An 18,314-nucleotide genomic window follows, 5' to 3' on the forward strand; every position below is an offset into this window, starting at 1 on the left:
AACAACAACAACAACAACAACATTGTTAGTATGTAGAAACGTGATTGGTTTCTGTGTGTTGATTTTGTATTTGCAACCATACTGAACTCACTTGTTAGTGTTAGGAGGTGTTATGGATTGAATGGTGCCCGCCCCACCCCCCAAACCAAAAATCTGCGTTGTAAACCCTAACTTGTATGCTTATGGTAACTATCCCATTTGGGAGTGTGCTGTCTGCTATATCAAAGATACAGGGTTAGCTTAGGGTATGCCGTAAATGAATCTTTTTGAGATGTAAAAGAAATTCAGTGAGCAAGCTAAGGTGCAGAAATGAGAAAGGAGAGATACCAAGCTACATGAAGAGAAAAGAGCCTTCTTCCAGACCTGACACAGAGAGAAAACTTTCCCAGAGAGCTTACCCTGAATTCAAACTTCTTACTTCCAAAACTGTGAGAAAATGCATTTCTGTTTGTTAAAGCCACCCACTTTTGTTACTTCTATTGTAGCAGCTCTAGATAACTAAGACAGAATGAAAAAGAGGAAGACTCTAACATGATGAAATGACACAGTGGCAGCAACAGTGGGCTCAAACATAACAACAAGTGTGAGGATTTGGGCAGAACTGGTCAGTATTTTCTGTAGTACATAGGATTGTTGTGATTGGGAACCAACTTGATTGCACCTAACACCAACAACAAGTTTAGGAATAAATGGTCATGATATAGGCAAGCTAAAACTAATACTGAAATTAGTGTTTCAAAAATTGAATAGATCCACCTGTACTGTTGTTGTTGTTAAGTGCTGTTGAGTAGGTTCTGACTCTGGGCAATCCTGCATAAGGTTTCTGAGGAGTGGCTTTTGGATTTTAACCTCCAACCTTGTGGTTAGCAGTCTTGTGATTACCTTATAGTACCACACCAGGACTCCATATCGCTTATGTTGTTATTGTTATGTGCTGTGGAGTCGGTTCCGACTCATAGCGACTCTGTACAGGGTTTCCGAGGTTATAAATCTTTATAGGAGCAGAAAGCCTCATCTTTCTCCCACGAACAGCTGGTAGTTTTGAACTGCTGACCCTGAAGTTCACAGCCCGATTCGTAACCACTATGCTACCAGAGCTCCTTCTATCGCTTATAGAGGCATGAAATAAAATATATCATTTTGACTATGTGGTGTGGTTTTGCAGGATAATGTACTGGACCACAAGGTCAGTTTGAACTGCTATGTCAGCAATTCAAACCCACCAGTTGCTCTTTGGAAATCCCACATAGGTCACTATGAGTCAGAATTGACACATGGCACTTAACAACAACAACAGTCATTCAGAGTGGCTTTAGTATGGGATGATGGACTGTCCCTCAGAGTGCCTGTTTCTAGGGTCCAGTGCCTCACTCCAGTCATGGTAAGTTGGGTCTGGTTGCAGATACGACCTTCTTCAGATACCATTGAGTACCTACACCTGCTCTAAAGGTTTTCCTTTCCAGGGTCTGGAGACTGTCACAGAGAAGACCAAAAGACCTAGTAGAATTTACACTCTACAGTCCACCAGATTCAGTCAGTAGCTGTGGTACAGATTGTATTTCTGTAGTTTGTTTGAGCCAAGGCCAGTCCTGGGCAGGCAAGAGGCCTACTTGACCTCATCCTCACCTCCTCACCTTCTGTCCAGATCTTACTAGCTGTTTTCTTCCCAGAAACTTTAGAGCAAGGCAGGGTAGCCTTTACGAGACCTTCTGAAATATCTCACAAAGCTACATAGCTCCTTTCCCGGAGAGAATATAGTAATTTAAGGAAGGTCACTGCTGAGGGGCCCACCAATGGGGCTAATCTGAGGAGTCTCACCTCTCTGGGGAGTAATCTGAGGAGTCTCACCTCTGGGGAGTAATCTGAGGAGTCTCACCTCTGGGGAGTAATCTGAGGAGTTATCCAAGGATCCTAGGCTGCTAAGCATTCCAAGTATTTTTGGAGGCTACGGACCCAGACAAGCTGCCTGCTATGAGTATTCAGATGTGTGGGTCATCGTTCCCAAGGTATCATCCTACCATCCTACCATTCTCCCATTTCCATGGAATAATACTTCAGATTTGTGTCCACAATAATTTTATTTCCTGGTGAATTGATGAATCTGGTAAGCTTTGGTGAATTTATTTCTAACAAATTATTGAGGTTCACAGAAGGAAAAGATCTGGAATAAAGAAGGTTGCTGGATCAGTAGCAAAGCAATCAAATAATATGATTTGATTGTTAAGAGATTACTACCCAAAAAGACTCATCATGAAAACTCTCTAACACTTCTTTAAGATCCCATATTCAACATGTGCTTTTGAGTTCTTTATATCCTTAAGTTTCTTGTCCATTACAACATACCTAAAAAATGTCCCTCCTATTGTAGCTAAAGGCATAGAAGTAGGCACTTTCTCTTGTCTTCTCCATGTGTTCTTCTTTTTTTAAAAAAAGATAAATTTAAACATGATGACTTTACTCTGTGAGAATCAATAATCTTTATTATGGTAAAGGTTACAGTTGTTGTTGTTAAGTGCCATCAAATCGACTCTGACCCACAGCAGCCCTGTATAGGGCTTCCAAGGAGCAGCTGGTGAGTTTGAACCACTGACCTTACAGTTCAAATGGCTTTGCAGTCTGGCGCATTAACCCACAGTGCCACACCAGGGGTCCTGCAACAGTACCTGCCATTAAAGAAGATAACTGGGCATTTCCTGACAATTCAATCTTATCAAAGCATAAGAGTATTTTCATAAAATACTGAGTTTGTATGTGTGTGTGTGTTTTCCTTTCTAGACAAAAGCTCTGATGGACAAACTCCAGAAGACTGTTTCATCTGAAGGAAGATTTAAAAATCTCAGAGAAACCCTTAAAAAGTAAGTGTATCTTCATTCTTAAGAGTATCCATAATTCAGAAATATATTTGAGTAATTTATTATAGTATATGAGTGAATGGTTACTATTCTCTAATTTTCTTTGAAAAGAAAAACAATGGGAAACTACTTTTGTCATTTTGGTGTTGATTTTCTGCTTTCATCTGGAATACTCTCTATATATGCAAGTGTGTTAAGGATATGCTCCCTGAATGCAGACTATTCCAAATAAAAGAATGTCACTACACACACACAAATCAAACCATATTTAGTATAAAAGGTCTCTTGATTAGGTCTTTTTCTAATTTAAGAACAATGACTTCCCATATTTATTTTGTTTGAATACTCCAGCATCTGTTCATTATTATTTATTTATAACCTTTTCTTTCTGGATCATTCCCTTTTTCTACACAAACACCATAGCTTTCCTCTTGTAATTGGTTTTTTCTTGATCTACCACATGTACTTGATTTACTTTGGAAAAAACCCCACATTTTTTGTGATGGCTTGAGTGAAAGAAAGACTTGTAGTAATAATAATAAAGACCATTTAAATAATAAGACTATTTACTGATTGCTTACTAAATGTCAAGCTCCAAGTGCTTTGTGTGTCTATTTAAGCTTTACAACTAACTAAAGAGATAAGCTTGATCATCCCCATTTTACAGATGAGGGAATTGTGGCTTAGGGAGTTTAGTGTCGCTTAGTAAGTAGTCAAGCTGGTATTCGAACTCATTTCTCTCTGAGTCAGAAGCCCATGATCTCAATCTCTAGACTCCCTAAGGAGACTATTAACTCCCGTCTCCAAAAACATAAAAACATTTTAGTGTGCAGTTGTGGTGTTAACAAAGTCATACCATCTACAATATTTATGTACTAACTAAAATAGAAATTCAGTTTTAAATTTTATTAGGGTGCAAAGCTCTGGTCACATTGAATATTCTTTCTGCTTCTTTGAGATTGCACATTTGTATTTCAATGAAGTGAAGGCAGAAGGAATTTTCAACAAGCTTTTACCCCTTTAAGAAGTGTGGCTCCCTCACAAGTACTACAAACAAACAGTGGGCTGGAAGATATTGTACCCACCAAAAATCAAACCCACTGCCATTGAGTAGATTCTAATTCAAAATTCAGCTGACATTGAGTCAGTTCCAACTCATAGTGACCCTGCATGGGGTGTCTGAGACACTAAGTCTTTATGGAAAGCAGGAATCCTCATTTTTCTCTCACAGAGCAACTAATGGGTTTAAACTGCCAACCTTGCAGTTTGTAGTACTGTGCTTATCCTACAGCATGATCCTATGGTGGTGGTGGTGGTTATGTGCCTTGGAGTTGGTTCCAACTCATAGCATCCCTGTATAGTGTTTTCGAGGAGCAGCTTGTAGGTTTGAACCACTGCCCTTGTGGTTAGCAGTCCAGTGCTTATTCTGTAATGCCACACCAGTAAAACAGAGTAAAACTGTTCCATTAGATTTGTGAAGCTATAAATCTTTATGGAAGCAGGCTGCCTCATCTTCCTCCCTGGAATTGTTGGTGGGTTCAAACTACAGACTTTACAGTTAACAGCCCAATGCTTAGCCCATTGAACCACTAGGGCTCCTAAAATATTGTGCACTCCTAAAATATTGTCCACAGAACATCCTGTTGTTTACAAATGCCATTGTTTCAAACCCAGAGTAAAGCATAGGCGATAGCTTTATATTGTATTCTCTTGTGAAATGTATTTAAGACTCTAGATCATGAGTAGGGAGTACAGTGGACCCCTGGTGTGACCCTGTAGGATAATCACTGGTCTTCTAAACCACAAGGTTGGAGGTTTCACCCACCAGCCTCTCCATGGAAACCTATACAGGGTTGTTATGAGTCAGAACCGATTCAATAGTGCTTAAGAATAATAACAACAACACATCATGAGTGTGCTTTTGAAATCCAATAAAAAGACAGTATTCGTCAGGCTGGAAGCAGCACAGTTTTTGTTTTCTGATTATACTGGGGCTGGGAAATTGACATCAGTGCTACCAAATGTGACAATGGTGCTTCTTGGTCTTGCAGTTGTAACCCTCCAGCAGTTCCTTACCTCGGAATGTACTTGACAGACCTGGCATTTATTGAAGAAGGAACACCAAACTTTACCGAGGAAGGCCTTGTCAATTTTTCCAAAATGAGAATGGTAGGTGATAATGTTATGGTTAGCCTGCTGCAGTTGACTCCAGTGGTTTGTAGAGAGGAGGTCAATGAGTCGTGAACCTTCATTGTTTGCTCTTTCATCCTGTGGTAGAGGCAGTGGTGAACAGGTACTGGGTTTCATACCTGATGTTGATGATGGAGATTTTGGCAAGACCATTTCCATTTGTAAATGGGGTGAAGAGGTTAGAGGATAAAGTTCCATGGTTGATTTTTTAAGACTTACCACTGATAGACAAATGCTAAAGCCTTCTTACTGTACAACTGGTTTCTGACCAGGCATTCAGAGTTGGCAACCCCCAACCCTTTGTTTCCTGAATGCCATCTATTTCCCCAACTGTGACTCCAGCATCTTCTTTCAGTTGGCATGCCATGTTGTGGGGAAAAGGGCACTGTGCATAGAGAATGTTTGGCCAGGGCTCCAAGCACTTCATTGGAGGAAGGCATTGGCTACTGAGACAGGGTCCCAAAAGAATACAGGGAAATACCTGTGCTTTGCATTTTTGTTGTTGTTCCCTGTAGATATCACACATCATCAGAGAGATCCGCCAGTTCCAGCAGACTTCCTACCGAATCGACCACCAACCAAAGGTAATATTATGAGGCTCTGGTAGCGTACTGGTTACGAATCGGGCTGTGAACCTCAAGGTCAGCAGTTCAAAACTACCTGCGGCTCTGCTGGAAAAAGATCAGGCTTTCTGCTCCTGTTAAGATTTACAGCCTTAGAAATCCTGTACAGTGTCACTATCAGTCAGAACCGACCTCATGGTACATAACCAACCAACCAATGGAATTAGTAAGTAAAAATTAATGAATTAGTAAGTAAGTAGAAATTAATGAATTAGAAAGCAGAAGTACTGCTGTTCAACTCCACAGAAAAGATAAAAAACAAAGCAAAACAACTTTTGGCATATCTGACCAAGATAAAATAGAAAGAAGGCACAAAGAACATGAAACACGACAAAGAGGACACAATGATAGAGTTACAGATAAAGATGATCCGGTAATAGTGTAAAAGCCTTTATACCAACAAATCTAGATTCATAGACAAATGAGCTGCTTACTAAACAGGAGGAATTATTTAAAAAAAAAAAAAAGGCTAAAGAATATAGGCCAATAACCATAGAAATAACCATGAAAAAGCAAGACCCACCCCTATGAACAGATAATTGACAGGAAAAAAATAAGAGTGGTCAACAAGTACTTGAAAAATGTCCAACTTCACTAATAAAAAGAAAAACTGAAATTATATTGAGAGTTCATTCTCATAAATCAGACTGGCAAAAATTAAATAGATTGATAGGCTCTAACATTGTTCACCACCACTTGTCTGCCAGTTTGTGCCACGATGGTGGCTTCATGTTGCTGTGATACTAGAACCTATGCCAACACTATTTAGAATGCTGGCAGGGTCACCCATGATAGACAGATTTCAGTTGAACTTCCAGACTAAACCGCAGAGGAAGGAGAGGCGGACTGCTTGTGAATGTTTAGCTGCTGAAAACCTTATGAATAGTAGTGAAACACTGTCAGATAGCACCAGAGTATTGAACACTGAAACATGATGAAGAACACTAGAATATTGTCAGATATAGTGCCGGAGATGAGCTCCTCAGGTTGGAAGGCACTCAAAATACAACTGAGGAAGAGCTGTCTCCTCAATCTAAAGTTGACCATGAGGATGCGAATGGAGTAAAGCTTTCAGGACTTAACATTTGCTGATGGGGCACAACTCAAATGTGGAGAAACAGCTGTAAACATCCATTAATAATCACACCATGGAATATACAGAGTATAAACGTAAAAAAATTGGCATTTGTCTAAAATGAAATGGAACACATAAACATCAATATCCTAGGCATTAGTGAACTGAAATGGACCGACATTGGACATTTTAATTGAACAATCATATGGTTTACTAAGGAGCTCTGGTAGTGTAGTGGTTACGAATCGGGCTGCTAACCTCAGGGTCAGCAGTTCGAAACTACCAGCTGTTCCATGGGAGAAAGATGAGGCTTTCTGCTCCTGTAAAGATTTACAGCCTCGGAAACCCTGTACAGGGTCACTATGAGTTGGAACCAACTCCACAGCACATAACCAACCACCACCATAGCTTACTATGCCACGAATGACAAATTGAAGAAGAATGGGGACACATTAATCATCAAAAATAACATTTCAAGATCTATCATGAAATACAGTGTTCTCTGTGATAGGATAATAACCACACACCTACAAGGAAGACCACTTTATGCCGCTATTATTCAAATTTATTCTTCAGCCACTAAAGCCAGTGATGATGAAATTGAAAAACTCTACCAACTTCTTCAGTCTGAAATAGATCAAACATGCAATCAAGATGTATTAATAACTAATGGTGATTGGAATGCAAAGGTTGGAAACAAAGGGGAAGGATCAGTAGTTGGAAAATACGCCCTTGGTGATAGAAATGATGCTGGAGATCACATGATAGAATTTTGCAACACTAATGACTTCATTGAAAATACCTTCTTAAATAACATATAAGATGACTATACAGATGAACTTCACCAGATGGAATACACAGAAATCAAATTGATTACATCTGTAGAAAGAGACGGTGGAAAATAATAATAATTAGCCAAAACAAGTCCAGAGGCAGACTGTGGAATAGACCATCAATTGCTCTTATGCAAGTTATGGCTAAAGCTGAAGAAACTGAAGACAAGTCTATGAGAGCCAAAATATGACCTTAACTATATCCCACCTGGATTTAGAGATCTCCCTAGGAACAGATTTGATGCATTCGATACTGATGACCAAAGACCAGAAGAGTTGTGGATGTTATCAAGAACATCATGCCAGAAGAAAGCACAAGGTCATTAAGAAGAAATGAAAGAAGGAAAAGACCAAAATGTATGTCAGAAGAGACTCTGAAACTTGCTCTCCAGTGTAGTGATGCTAAAGCAAATGGAAGAAATGAGGAGGTAAAGAGCTGAACAGAAAATGTCAAACGACAGTTTGGGAAAACAAATGAAACGTGCAAAAATCTGGAGTTAGAAAACCACAAGGGAAGAACATGCTCAGCATTTCTAAAGCTGAAAGAACTGAGGAAAAAACTCAGACCTTAACTTACAATACTGAAGGATTCTTTGGGCAAAATATTGAATGATGCAGAAAGTATCAAATGAAGATGGAAGGAATACACCAAGTCATTGTACCAAAAAGAAATACATGATGTTCAGCCGTTTCAATAAGTAGCATATGATCAAGAGCCAATAGTACTGAAGGAAGTATACATTCAATGCATTGGCAAAGAACAGGGGTCTGGGAATTGATGGAATATAAATTGAAATCTTTCAAGAAACTTAGGCAGCACTAGAAGCACTGACTCAGCTATGCTGAGAAATTTGAAAGACAGCTACCTGCCCAACTGATTTGAAGAGATCCATATTTGTGCCTGTTCCAAAGAGATGACCCAATAAAATGTGGAAATCATCAGGCAGTATCATTAATATCACATGCAAGTAGAATTTTACTCAAGATAATTAAAAAATGGCTGCAACATTACCTTGAAAGGGAATTGCCAGAGGTTCAAGTCGGATTTAGACAAGGATGTGGAACAAGGGATATCATTGCCGATGTCCGATGGATCTTGGCTGAAAGCTTAGAATGCCAGAAAGATGTTTATTTGTGTCTTATTGACTATGAAAAGGCTTGCGATTGTGTGGATTATGATATATGGACCACATTAAAGAATATGAGTATTCCAGAACACTTAAGTGTGCTCATGAGGAACCTATACATACACCAACAGGCAGCCATTCCAACAGAAAAGGGGACACTGAATGGTTTTAAATTAGCAAAAGTATACACCAGGGCTGTATTCTTCCACCACGCATATTCAATCTGTATGCTGAGCAAATAATCTGAAAAGCTGGATTATATAAAGAACATGGCATCAGGATTGGAGGTAGACCAATTAACAACCTGCGATGTGCAGATGATACAACCTTGCTTGCTGAAAACAAAGAGGACTTAAAATATTCTCATAGGCTGGGTTTTCTAGAAAAGCAAAACCAGTGAAAGTTATGTATGTATATATGTAAAGAGAAATTTATTATCAAGGCAATAAATTACAATTGCAGATTATCCTAGACAGTTATCCAAGAAAAAATGAAATCAAGCCCATCAAAGTCTTGAACAAAAATATTCATAGCATATTTTGTAAAAATTGCAAAAAATTGGAAATGGCCCACATGCCCATCCCTAGATGAATGGATAAACAAATTTTGGTGTATCCATACAACTGAATTTCAAAAACTAGATATGAGTTAGTTAGACTCATGACAACTCCATGTGTGCCCCATCTGCTTCATAAGATTTTCAATAGCTGATTTTTTGGAATCAGGTCACCAAGCCTTATCTTCCAAGTTGCTTCTGGGTGGACTCGAACATTTCACACTTCAGTTAGCACCGCCCATGACTCCATACAATGGAATACTGTTGTTGTTATCAAGTGACCTCAAATTGGTTCTGAATCACAGTGACCCTGTATATGGTTTCCAAGAAGCAGCTGGTGATTTTGAACTCCCAACCTTGTGGTGTGCAGTCCAGTGCTTTTCCTATAGCACCACAGCAGGAGTCCAGCAAGAAAAAGGACCAAATTACTGATGCATAGCACAGCAAAGATGAACCCCAAAGTCTGAGTGAAAGAAGCCAGGAATGAAACAATACATTCTGTACATGTACAGTCCATGGTTCCATTTGTCTGAAGTTCTAAAATGGATACAACTACGATTTGGTGAAAGTGACCAGAGCAGTGATTGCTTCTGATGAGGAGATTGCCTGCAAATGTACATGGAGGACTGTTTTGGATGATAAATTGCTCTGTATCATGATATGGTGTGAATTACATGGATGGTTATATTTGTCAACACTGGTTTAACTATTTATGTCACTAATTTGAGTTATGTCTCAATAAAAATAAATTTTTTCATGAAGATCCTTCATGTCCCCCAATTTTTATTTCCAGTGTCATTTTTCTTTTCATTTCATTTCTATCTGAGAGGAACATTGCATGTATATACAAGGGTGTATGATGAGAAGAATTCCATGATAACATTGTTTTAATAGTGAAATACTATTTATTACTTAGATATTCACTAATCCTGGAACCATTAAATATACTCCGAAGACCATACTATTGAATCCTGCACAATAAGTAGTTCTCTATCAACAACAACAACAATGTACTGACATGGGGAGCTTTCTAAGCAGAATACAATGAACAGAATAGTACCATTTATGTTTAAAAGAAAAGGAAGATTTCCGTAAGTGTATCTAATGTCTATAAAGGCATAGTAAACATCCAAGAGGATACAAACCAAGTGCTAACAATGGTTCCTCTTGATGGAAATGCCTGGGCTTAGGAGCTGGGAGAAGACTAGCGATGTTTGCTTCTTTTACAATGAGGATCTATCTATTCATCATTTTTTAACTTCTATGAAATTTTAAAATATTTGAGAAAATGTTGACTTAAAAGAGATTAAAAAAGAAGAATATATTGTGTTCTGAAAAAAATGAGCTGGATTTCCCTTTTTTTTTTTTTTTTTCTTCAGGTTACTCAGTACTTGCTTGACAAAACTCTCATCATAGATGAAGATACATTATATGAGCTGTCACTAAAAATTGAGCCTCGACTGCCTGCTTGAAGACTGGCCTTGCCCTGCATCCACAGGACTTTCATGGGAAGCAGGACAGACAAAATTTGCTCCCATGGTGCAGGGAGAGGATGGTGGCGATGAATCCAGTCTCCTTTCTCCCCAGAAGACAAAACCATATGACAATTCTGTCTCCCACAAGGGAAGCACAGGTGTTTAAAGTGAAAGATGAGTGCTTTAAACATGGGTAGGAAGGTGAACAGATTGATATTTGATAAAGCTGATGGCACATTGTACATCCTGGAATGTATTATGGGAGATGTTAGTAGCCATTTTAATGAAGCAGTTAAGAAAGCAAATTGCAAACTATGTCCTGTGTTCTGTTAGAATTGGGGACAAGGATTCATGGAAAAGACTTGTGATGGTTCTCTGGCACTTTACTGGCCTGGACACACCTACCAACCTTTTCCTAGGATTCGTTGGTATCCACTGCATATCCTTTTGTTACAAGCTTCACAGAAAAGCTTAGGCTTCCCCTAGAAGAATGAGCCAACACATAAGCAATTTCAGTCTCCAGCATGTGCATGGTTTTCAATGCATTATCAGCACTTATATTTTAGGAGTGGTGTGTTCATAAATGGCCTTTTCAGTCTGTAGACAACAGGGTAAGAAAGAAATGATGAAAGGCATGTGGGTTTGTATATAACATTTTCTTAACTAAGAATCAGTAGGCTGTGCTCCAAGGGATGCCAGCCAGGGGGTATCTCTCTTAGAAGAGGGAGACTTTCTCCTGAGGTTGGTGGTATCCAATAAGCCAGATCTATGGAGAGACAGACATAGAACATAGAAAAGATGACTCACTGAGGTGCACATTCCTCACCACCAAAACTGGAGAGCAAGATCAAAGGCCTCAAGTGTTATGGGGAATAGTGGGTCTCAATGTTAAGTTAAAATATGTATTTATCTCTGCACTCTGCCTGGCTTCTCATACTTTAACTCCCTCTCATAGTAATGTGGGAATCTATTCTGATTCACACAAAGCCTCTTTTTAGGCTAACTATGAACATTGATTGTATTTTTTAAAGAAAAGTTCTTGAGTAGGAGTTTCTTTACAGAATCTTCACTCCCCCCTATTGTTGTTTAGACAGTTCTTCCCCAGCCATCTTTTTTACAATGTTTTTGAGATATTTCCAAGTGAAAATATTGTAACTGCATAGGAAAATGTCCCAACCACCCAATAGCTCTTGTATCAGAAAACTAAATGCAGGGTTAGCCCTGCTTGTCTAGGCTGGGAAAGTGCCCTTACTTTTCCCAAGATTATCACTTGTTGAAGAAATAGGGCTATCTCATTGTTTACCTCCCTCTTCTCTTCTCAGGGAGACCTGCTGCTTTAATAGAAAGACAAGAACAAAATTCAGAGAGCTTGTTACCTGAGCCTATTGCACCCAACATTTTCTTAGAGGCATGAAGCTTACTGATGCTGACAAGGAAAAATTGATCTGTCTGTCTGTTTCCCTGCTTATATGCACTTTAATTATGTTGTTACAGCTAACAGCCGACCAATAAATTCCACTTCTAGGCTCTGAAGACCTGTGGGAGTGTTAGCATTGATAATGTACCCTGGAGATGAAAAATGTACACTTTATGCACAATAAGGACCATCTCTGTATATAACTAAGTAGTGAAATATCAACTAAGAAAATATTTATATTTGAAGACCATTCTAAAAATATTTTCAATAGCTCATATTAGCCATCAGCATAATGCTAAACCCAAGGAGGGTTATTTATGGATGCTTTATTTTTCTTTTGGGAAAAAAAAAAAGTTGCTTGTTTGTTCTTTTTAATATCAAATAAGAGGTTGACATACCTTGATGCATGATAAGAAGCATGTATAGCTTGCAACTTATTTAACAGTATTCACCACGCAGGGTTTTAAATATATCCAGGTTTTGCAGAAGAAAAAGTAAAGGGAAGATTTGTTCAAAAATGTAGTCCTTGCAAATGAACTGAGACCAGGACAAATCAATAAAAGGACCACACACATTCTAGTTTCATGCAAAACAATACATGGAAAAGTCTATGCCTTGTACTCTACCTTGTTTTTGTTAAATTCCCTCCACTAGGTTCATATTCATAGCGACCTTGTATAGGGTTTCCAAAATCCTTCGGAGGGAAGGGGATAGGTTCTGTGTGTACTTTCCACTGTCTGGACTTCACCTTCTCGCTGGAAGTTTGGATTCTTTATTTCTCTGATTCAAATGTTCCAGAAGCACTGGGCTATTCTTATTAAAGAAAAACAGACACTATAAGAGTTTCTAAATGCTCCTCCCCTTTTGGAATATAATTTTTCCTCCACTGTTGTTAAGTGCTGTCAAGTTGGTTCTGACTCACAGCAACCCTGTATAGGGTTTCCAAGGAGCGGCTGGTGAGCTTGAACCACTGAAATGGATTTGCAGTCTGAGGCATTAACCCACAGGGACACTCCAGAACTTCTTTCCTCCCCTGGGGTGGAGTGGGGGGCAAGCATTTCCTGTAGAATGTTGAAAGCGCCCCCTAGTGGCCAACTGTAGGCACTGTTAACTGCTATGCTGAACTTTCAGCTTTCTGCTTTTCTGTAGTAGCTAGAAAGAGACCACCACCACCAAGGGTGCTCCTGGGGATGACCTGAGTCATTCTTGACCAGATGGGTTAAGAATGCTCATTGTAGAACCTGGATTTGGTCGCATTTAATGTCTCCAAACATTACATTAACGTTTCCTATGCACTTACAAAAACAATTAGTGGTGTGATTGTTAAAGAATGCATTATCTTCTCTACCATAGAGTTTTTCCTCTATTGTTGGACCATGCACTCCTGGCTGTATCTGCCTGGATTCCATTCTATGAGATCCCATTTCTAAAAGTAGATGGGAGGTCAGCCTTTAACAACTAAGTAGTAAACACTTAAGCTGCAAAATTAAACTTGAAAATCCAGAAGTAAAATCCAATTTCTTGATGAATACTCACATTTTTTACTGTCAATGAAGTTATCTTGGAGCTTTTAGGGGATGCCTTTGGATATTAACTAAGAAATCTGGTTTTACTACAGGGACACATTTCTTACTTAAGCCAGTATGCTATTGACAGAATCAGGTGTGAAGTAGAACATGAAGGAAGTGTTCTGAAAGAAGTGAATGAGGAATTTTTTAACTGTTGTTGTAATATTTTCAAGTAGTTATCACACTAAGTCCCCGTTACTATTTGTTAAATTTTGGTGTACCTTAAAGTACTGCTTAAAGTGTGTGTAACGGATCAGCACCTCTCTCTTTCAATATTACATTGGATGAAATACTGAAATGTTGGACCAGCAATAATAGGGTGAATTTTGAATTCTTACCTAAAAATACTAATGCAATAGGGGAATTACTCCCAATAAAATTAACTCTTGTTTTTGGGAAACAAAATGATTTTATTTTGCTTTTCTGTTCTAAGTTTGATTTTACTCCTCTTGGGGGGTGGGGAATGTGTCCCTTCATTTTATTGTCTAAAAATGTTCATCTAACTTACGAAGTTAAGGACTTCTACTAGTATTGAAAGGGATAAAATATAACCTTATTTGTGTCTAACCATACCAATGTCCTCAGCAAGAAGGAATTAAAGGATACGATGAATTTTTGAATCAGTAAGAAAACAGGTGTAAGTTTAAAGAATGACCTGGTTACAGATACCACATGTGAATCCTGGTAATATGACATGAATCAATGGGTTCTAACTACAGTATCATTTCTCAGTGGCCATTGGTGACTTAAAAATTGAGGCAGAGCAGAGAGGTAAAGTACCTTGTTGTAACTGAAACACATGAATGATTCAGAACATTATTCATCCCAGCTACCGGCCATCGTGGCATTAACATTAAGGTTGATTGTATTTGTTCGGATCTGCTCAATGCAAGTAACAGTTCTACTTAGTGAGGTTGAACCACTATCTTTTAATAGCCTGTTTCTTTCTTTCTTTCTTTTTTTTTGATAAAAAGCAGTTGTGAAAAAAAACACTGGACTGGGATGCTCAGCCCTGAATCTAAAACCTGGTTCTACATCTACTAGCTGGGAAATCTTAGGCCAGTGCTTAAGCTTCTCTGAGCCTCAGTTTCCTCATCTGCAAAATGAGGTTAATAGTAATTCCTGTGCTGCCTACCTCACAGGGCTGTCTGAGGACCAAATGGATTAGACTGTAAACTGCTGTTCATATGTAAGGTAACATGATTACCATCCTCAGCTCTCCTCTGCAAAGGATTCCAATGTCTTTTTTTTTCTTATTTGTGAGTGTGTGATGGTCAAACCTATGTGTTACTTTGAGAAGTTACTTGGAGAAATATATTGTTTGTGTCCAGATATGTTGCCAGCCCACCAATACTTGTGATTCTGACAGAAAGGAGTTTATATGATGTGGGTTATGCCTATATGCAAATTAAACTTAATCTTTCTTGAATTCTCAAAAATCTCATGTTTCTTCATTGAACTTTGTGCTTTTCTATCTTATTTTCTCCATAGCAATGTGCTCCGTTGGTGATCAGATACTCTTTAACCTCCAAAGTTTAGGAGTAAAACAAGAATAACAAAACCGTTTAGATGAATCTTACATTGTAAGTACTAAAATATTAATAATTTGAGAAGAAATAGTAAGGAGACCTGCTTGTCTACTTCCAGGCATTCAGCCCCTGAAAATTCCATGGAGCACAGTTCTACTCCGACACACATGGTGTTGGAATCAACTCAAAGGCTTTCTTCCTGAGAAGAGGTGGCTCTGGAGGAATATCCTATAGGTGGGTGAGGAGCCCACTGACCTGTGAACAGTATGAGAGTGTCCTCAAAAAGTTCACAGAAGAATCCCATTATCTTTTAATTCCATTTTCCATGAACTGTTTGAAGCCCCCTCATATTTGAGGTTTCCTACCTAATGAAAAAGGAGCTCTGGTAGCATCGTGGTTACAAATTGGGCTGCTAACCTCAAGGTCGGCAGTTCAAAACTACCAGCTGTTCCACGGGAGAAAAATGAGGCTTTCTGCTCCTGTAAAGAGTTACAGCTTCAGAAACCCTGTACAGGGTCACTATGAGTCAGAACCGACTCTACGGTACTTAACAACAACAATAACCTAATGAAGAGTCACCAGGTGAATTGAAATAGAGAAGATATTATCCTTCTTGGTTATAAAGGAAAGATCTGCCTGTTGATGATTGGATTTGTCTGTGGAGAGAGTAGAAGATGAGCCTTCAGGCTCTGAGATGGAAGCAGTCATACAGAGGGCAAGCATGAGGTCATGAGAGAGTTGCAAGGAGAAGAGAGAGCAGGCTGAGGAAAGACGAGAGTTAACCCCATGTTGAATTTTCTGGGCTGCCATGAGTTCTCTACCATGCTTCCTAAACTGCACACAAGCTAATGCGGACATGATGCTCAGTATAACTGAATTTCTTTACATCATCACAGAGTCAAGTTCTACATAAGCATTAATATGTGATGGGGACACTTAGCATGCATGGATAATAGAAGAGCTGACATCTGGGGAACACTCAATTTTAGGGTTTCCTTGTCATTAGTACTCCTGGGACTCCTAGTAGGGCACTATAGGACAAGTACCAGACAGTAGACCACAAGGTCAGTGGTTCAAACCCACCAGCTGCTTCTCGGAAGCCCTATACAGGGTTGCTATGAGTCAGAATCGACTCGATGGCACTTAACAACATGTCACCAGTACTTAGTGCTGGCAGCCCTCACTATTGATTTGGTTTTCGTATTGGCAAAGCTTCACTGCCTAATGTATACACAGTATGGGAAACTGTGTGGTCGTAACCGATTGGTCAAAGCAAGTCACCTGACCCAAAGGCAGCCCATTTACAGATTGACCAGAAACTTGTGAGTGGTACAGGACACTCTGTCCAGCAGTATGGTGATGGGTAATTGGGCCATGTGCACCTCGGGCTGAGGAAGAAGTCATAGACACAGGAAGAGTAGAGCCAACAGAGCAGCTGATAACAATAAAGCTGGGGTTCTCATCTCTGGCTGCACATTAGAATCACTTGAGTGGCCAGATCTCAGGCCACACTGCAGACTAGTTAAATCAGAATTTCTGAGAGGCAGGACTCAGGCTTAGGTATTTTTAAAGCTGCTCAGATTATTAGGATTCTTAGCCAATTTGGGGGATTATTGCAATAGCATTGAATTGACCAACATTTTCTGAGAAAGGGTTGAGAAGATTGCTAGACACTAACACTTTGGATTCTAAACAAGATTCTTTCTGCTGAAATTTATGGTGATGGTGGTGGTTATGTGCCGTGGCTTCAAACAGTTTGTGGACAAATTAAATGAAAATATAATGGAATTTCCCCCATGAGTTTGTTGGAACCCTCGCTTATGTTTCTCCATGAAGCTTTGGTATCTGTTCCTTATTTCCCAGGAGGTCTGGCTATGAGGCTCAGTGTCCCTTCTTTGTTATTTGCATTATCACCTTACAGTTACACCCTGTGCTTTAAAAACGTACTCTCCATGAAAACAATATCCTAATTTGTAGCATTTGTAGATTTTTGTAGTCAAATACTTCTGTCATGACTGATTCCACACTATCAGATAACGTCACTGAAGACAAAGTTGAAAAGAGACGGTCAGCAGCATGCTGTTATATGGCTTTTCCTCCACAGATACAATTTGCTGTGTTATTATTATTAGGTGCCATTGGGATGGTTCCAATTCATACAGTCCTATGCACAACAGAACAAAACACTGCCCGTTCCTGTGCCATCCTCAAATTGTTATGTTTGAGCCCATGTCTTCTGCCTCGATGTCAACCCTTCTCATTGGGGGTCTTCCTCTTTTTTGCTGACCCTCCACATTATGAAGCACCAGTGACTGGTCCCTCCTGACAACATGTCTGAGTTATTACAGATGAAATCTCTCCATCCTCACTTATAAGGCGTGTTCTAGCTGCACTTCTTCCAACACAGATGTTTGTTCTTCTGACAGTGTATGGTACTTTCAGTGTTCTTTGCCAACACATGCATCAATTTTTCTATGGTCTTTCTTATTTCACGTGTATATGAGGTGATTGAAACATAGCTTGGGTCATTGAAAACATCGCGTGAGGCTCACAATAGTCCTCAAACTGACATCTTTGCTCTTTAACACCTAAAGGAGGACTTTTGCAACAGATTTGCCTAATGCAAATATTTGATTTCTGACTGCTGCTTCCTAGAGTGTTAATTGTGGATCCAAGCAAAATGAAGTCTCGGACACTTTGATCTTTTTTCCATTTATCATGATTTTATTTATTGGTTCAGTTGTGAGTTTTGTTTTCTTTACATTTAGGAATAATGTAGTTTTGAAGTCCTCTTTGTTTCCAGCAAGCAAGGTTGTATCATTTGCATGTGGTGGTTATGTGCCGTGAGTCGATTCTGACTCATAGCGACCCTGTACAGGGTTTCCGAGGCTGTAATTCTTTAAGGGAACAGAAAGCCTCATCTTTCTCCCACGGAACAGCTGGTAGTTTCAAACTGCTGACCTTGTAGTTTGCAACCTGATTCGTAACCGCTACGCTACCAGAGCGCATCTGCATGTAGTAGGTTGTTAATAAGTCTTCCTCCAATCTTGATGTCACATTCTTCTTCAT

General features: G+C 39.3%; 1 protein-coding gene across 1 annotated transcript in view; it reads left to right on the plus strand.

Annotated features, from left to right (window-relative positions):
* The window catches only part of RASGRF2 (Ras protein-specific guanine nucleotide-releasing factor 2), a 340,705-nt gene extending 329,937 nt beyond the window's left edge, over positions 1–10,768 (plus strand). Inside the window, exons 24-27 of the mRNA XM_006870586.1 lie at positions 2,776–2,855; positions 4,904–5,021; positions 5,558–5,626; positions 10,636–10,768. Coding sequence (XP_006870648.1) covers positions 2,776–2,855; positions 4,904–5,021; positions 5,558–5,626; positions 10,636–10,728 — 360 coding nt within the window. The 3' untranslated portion in view covers positions 10,729–10,768. The remainder of the gene's footprint in view (positions 1–2,775; positions 2,856–4,903; positions 5,022–5,557; positions 5,627–10,635) is intronic.
* The last annotated feature ends 7,546 nt before the right edge of the window (positions 10,769–18,314 follow it).

The sequence above is a fragment of the Chrysochloris asiatica genome, unplaced genomic scaffold, assembly GCF_000296735.1.
Source record: "Chrysochloris asiatica unplaced genomic scaffold, ChrAsi1.0 scaffold00145, whole genome shotgun sequence".
Classification (NCBI taxonomy): domain Eukaryota; kingdom Metazoa; phylum Chordata; class Mammalia; order Afrosoricida; family Chrysochloridae; genus Chrysochloris; species Chrysochloris asiatica.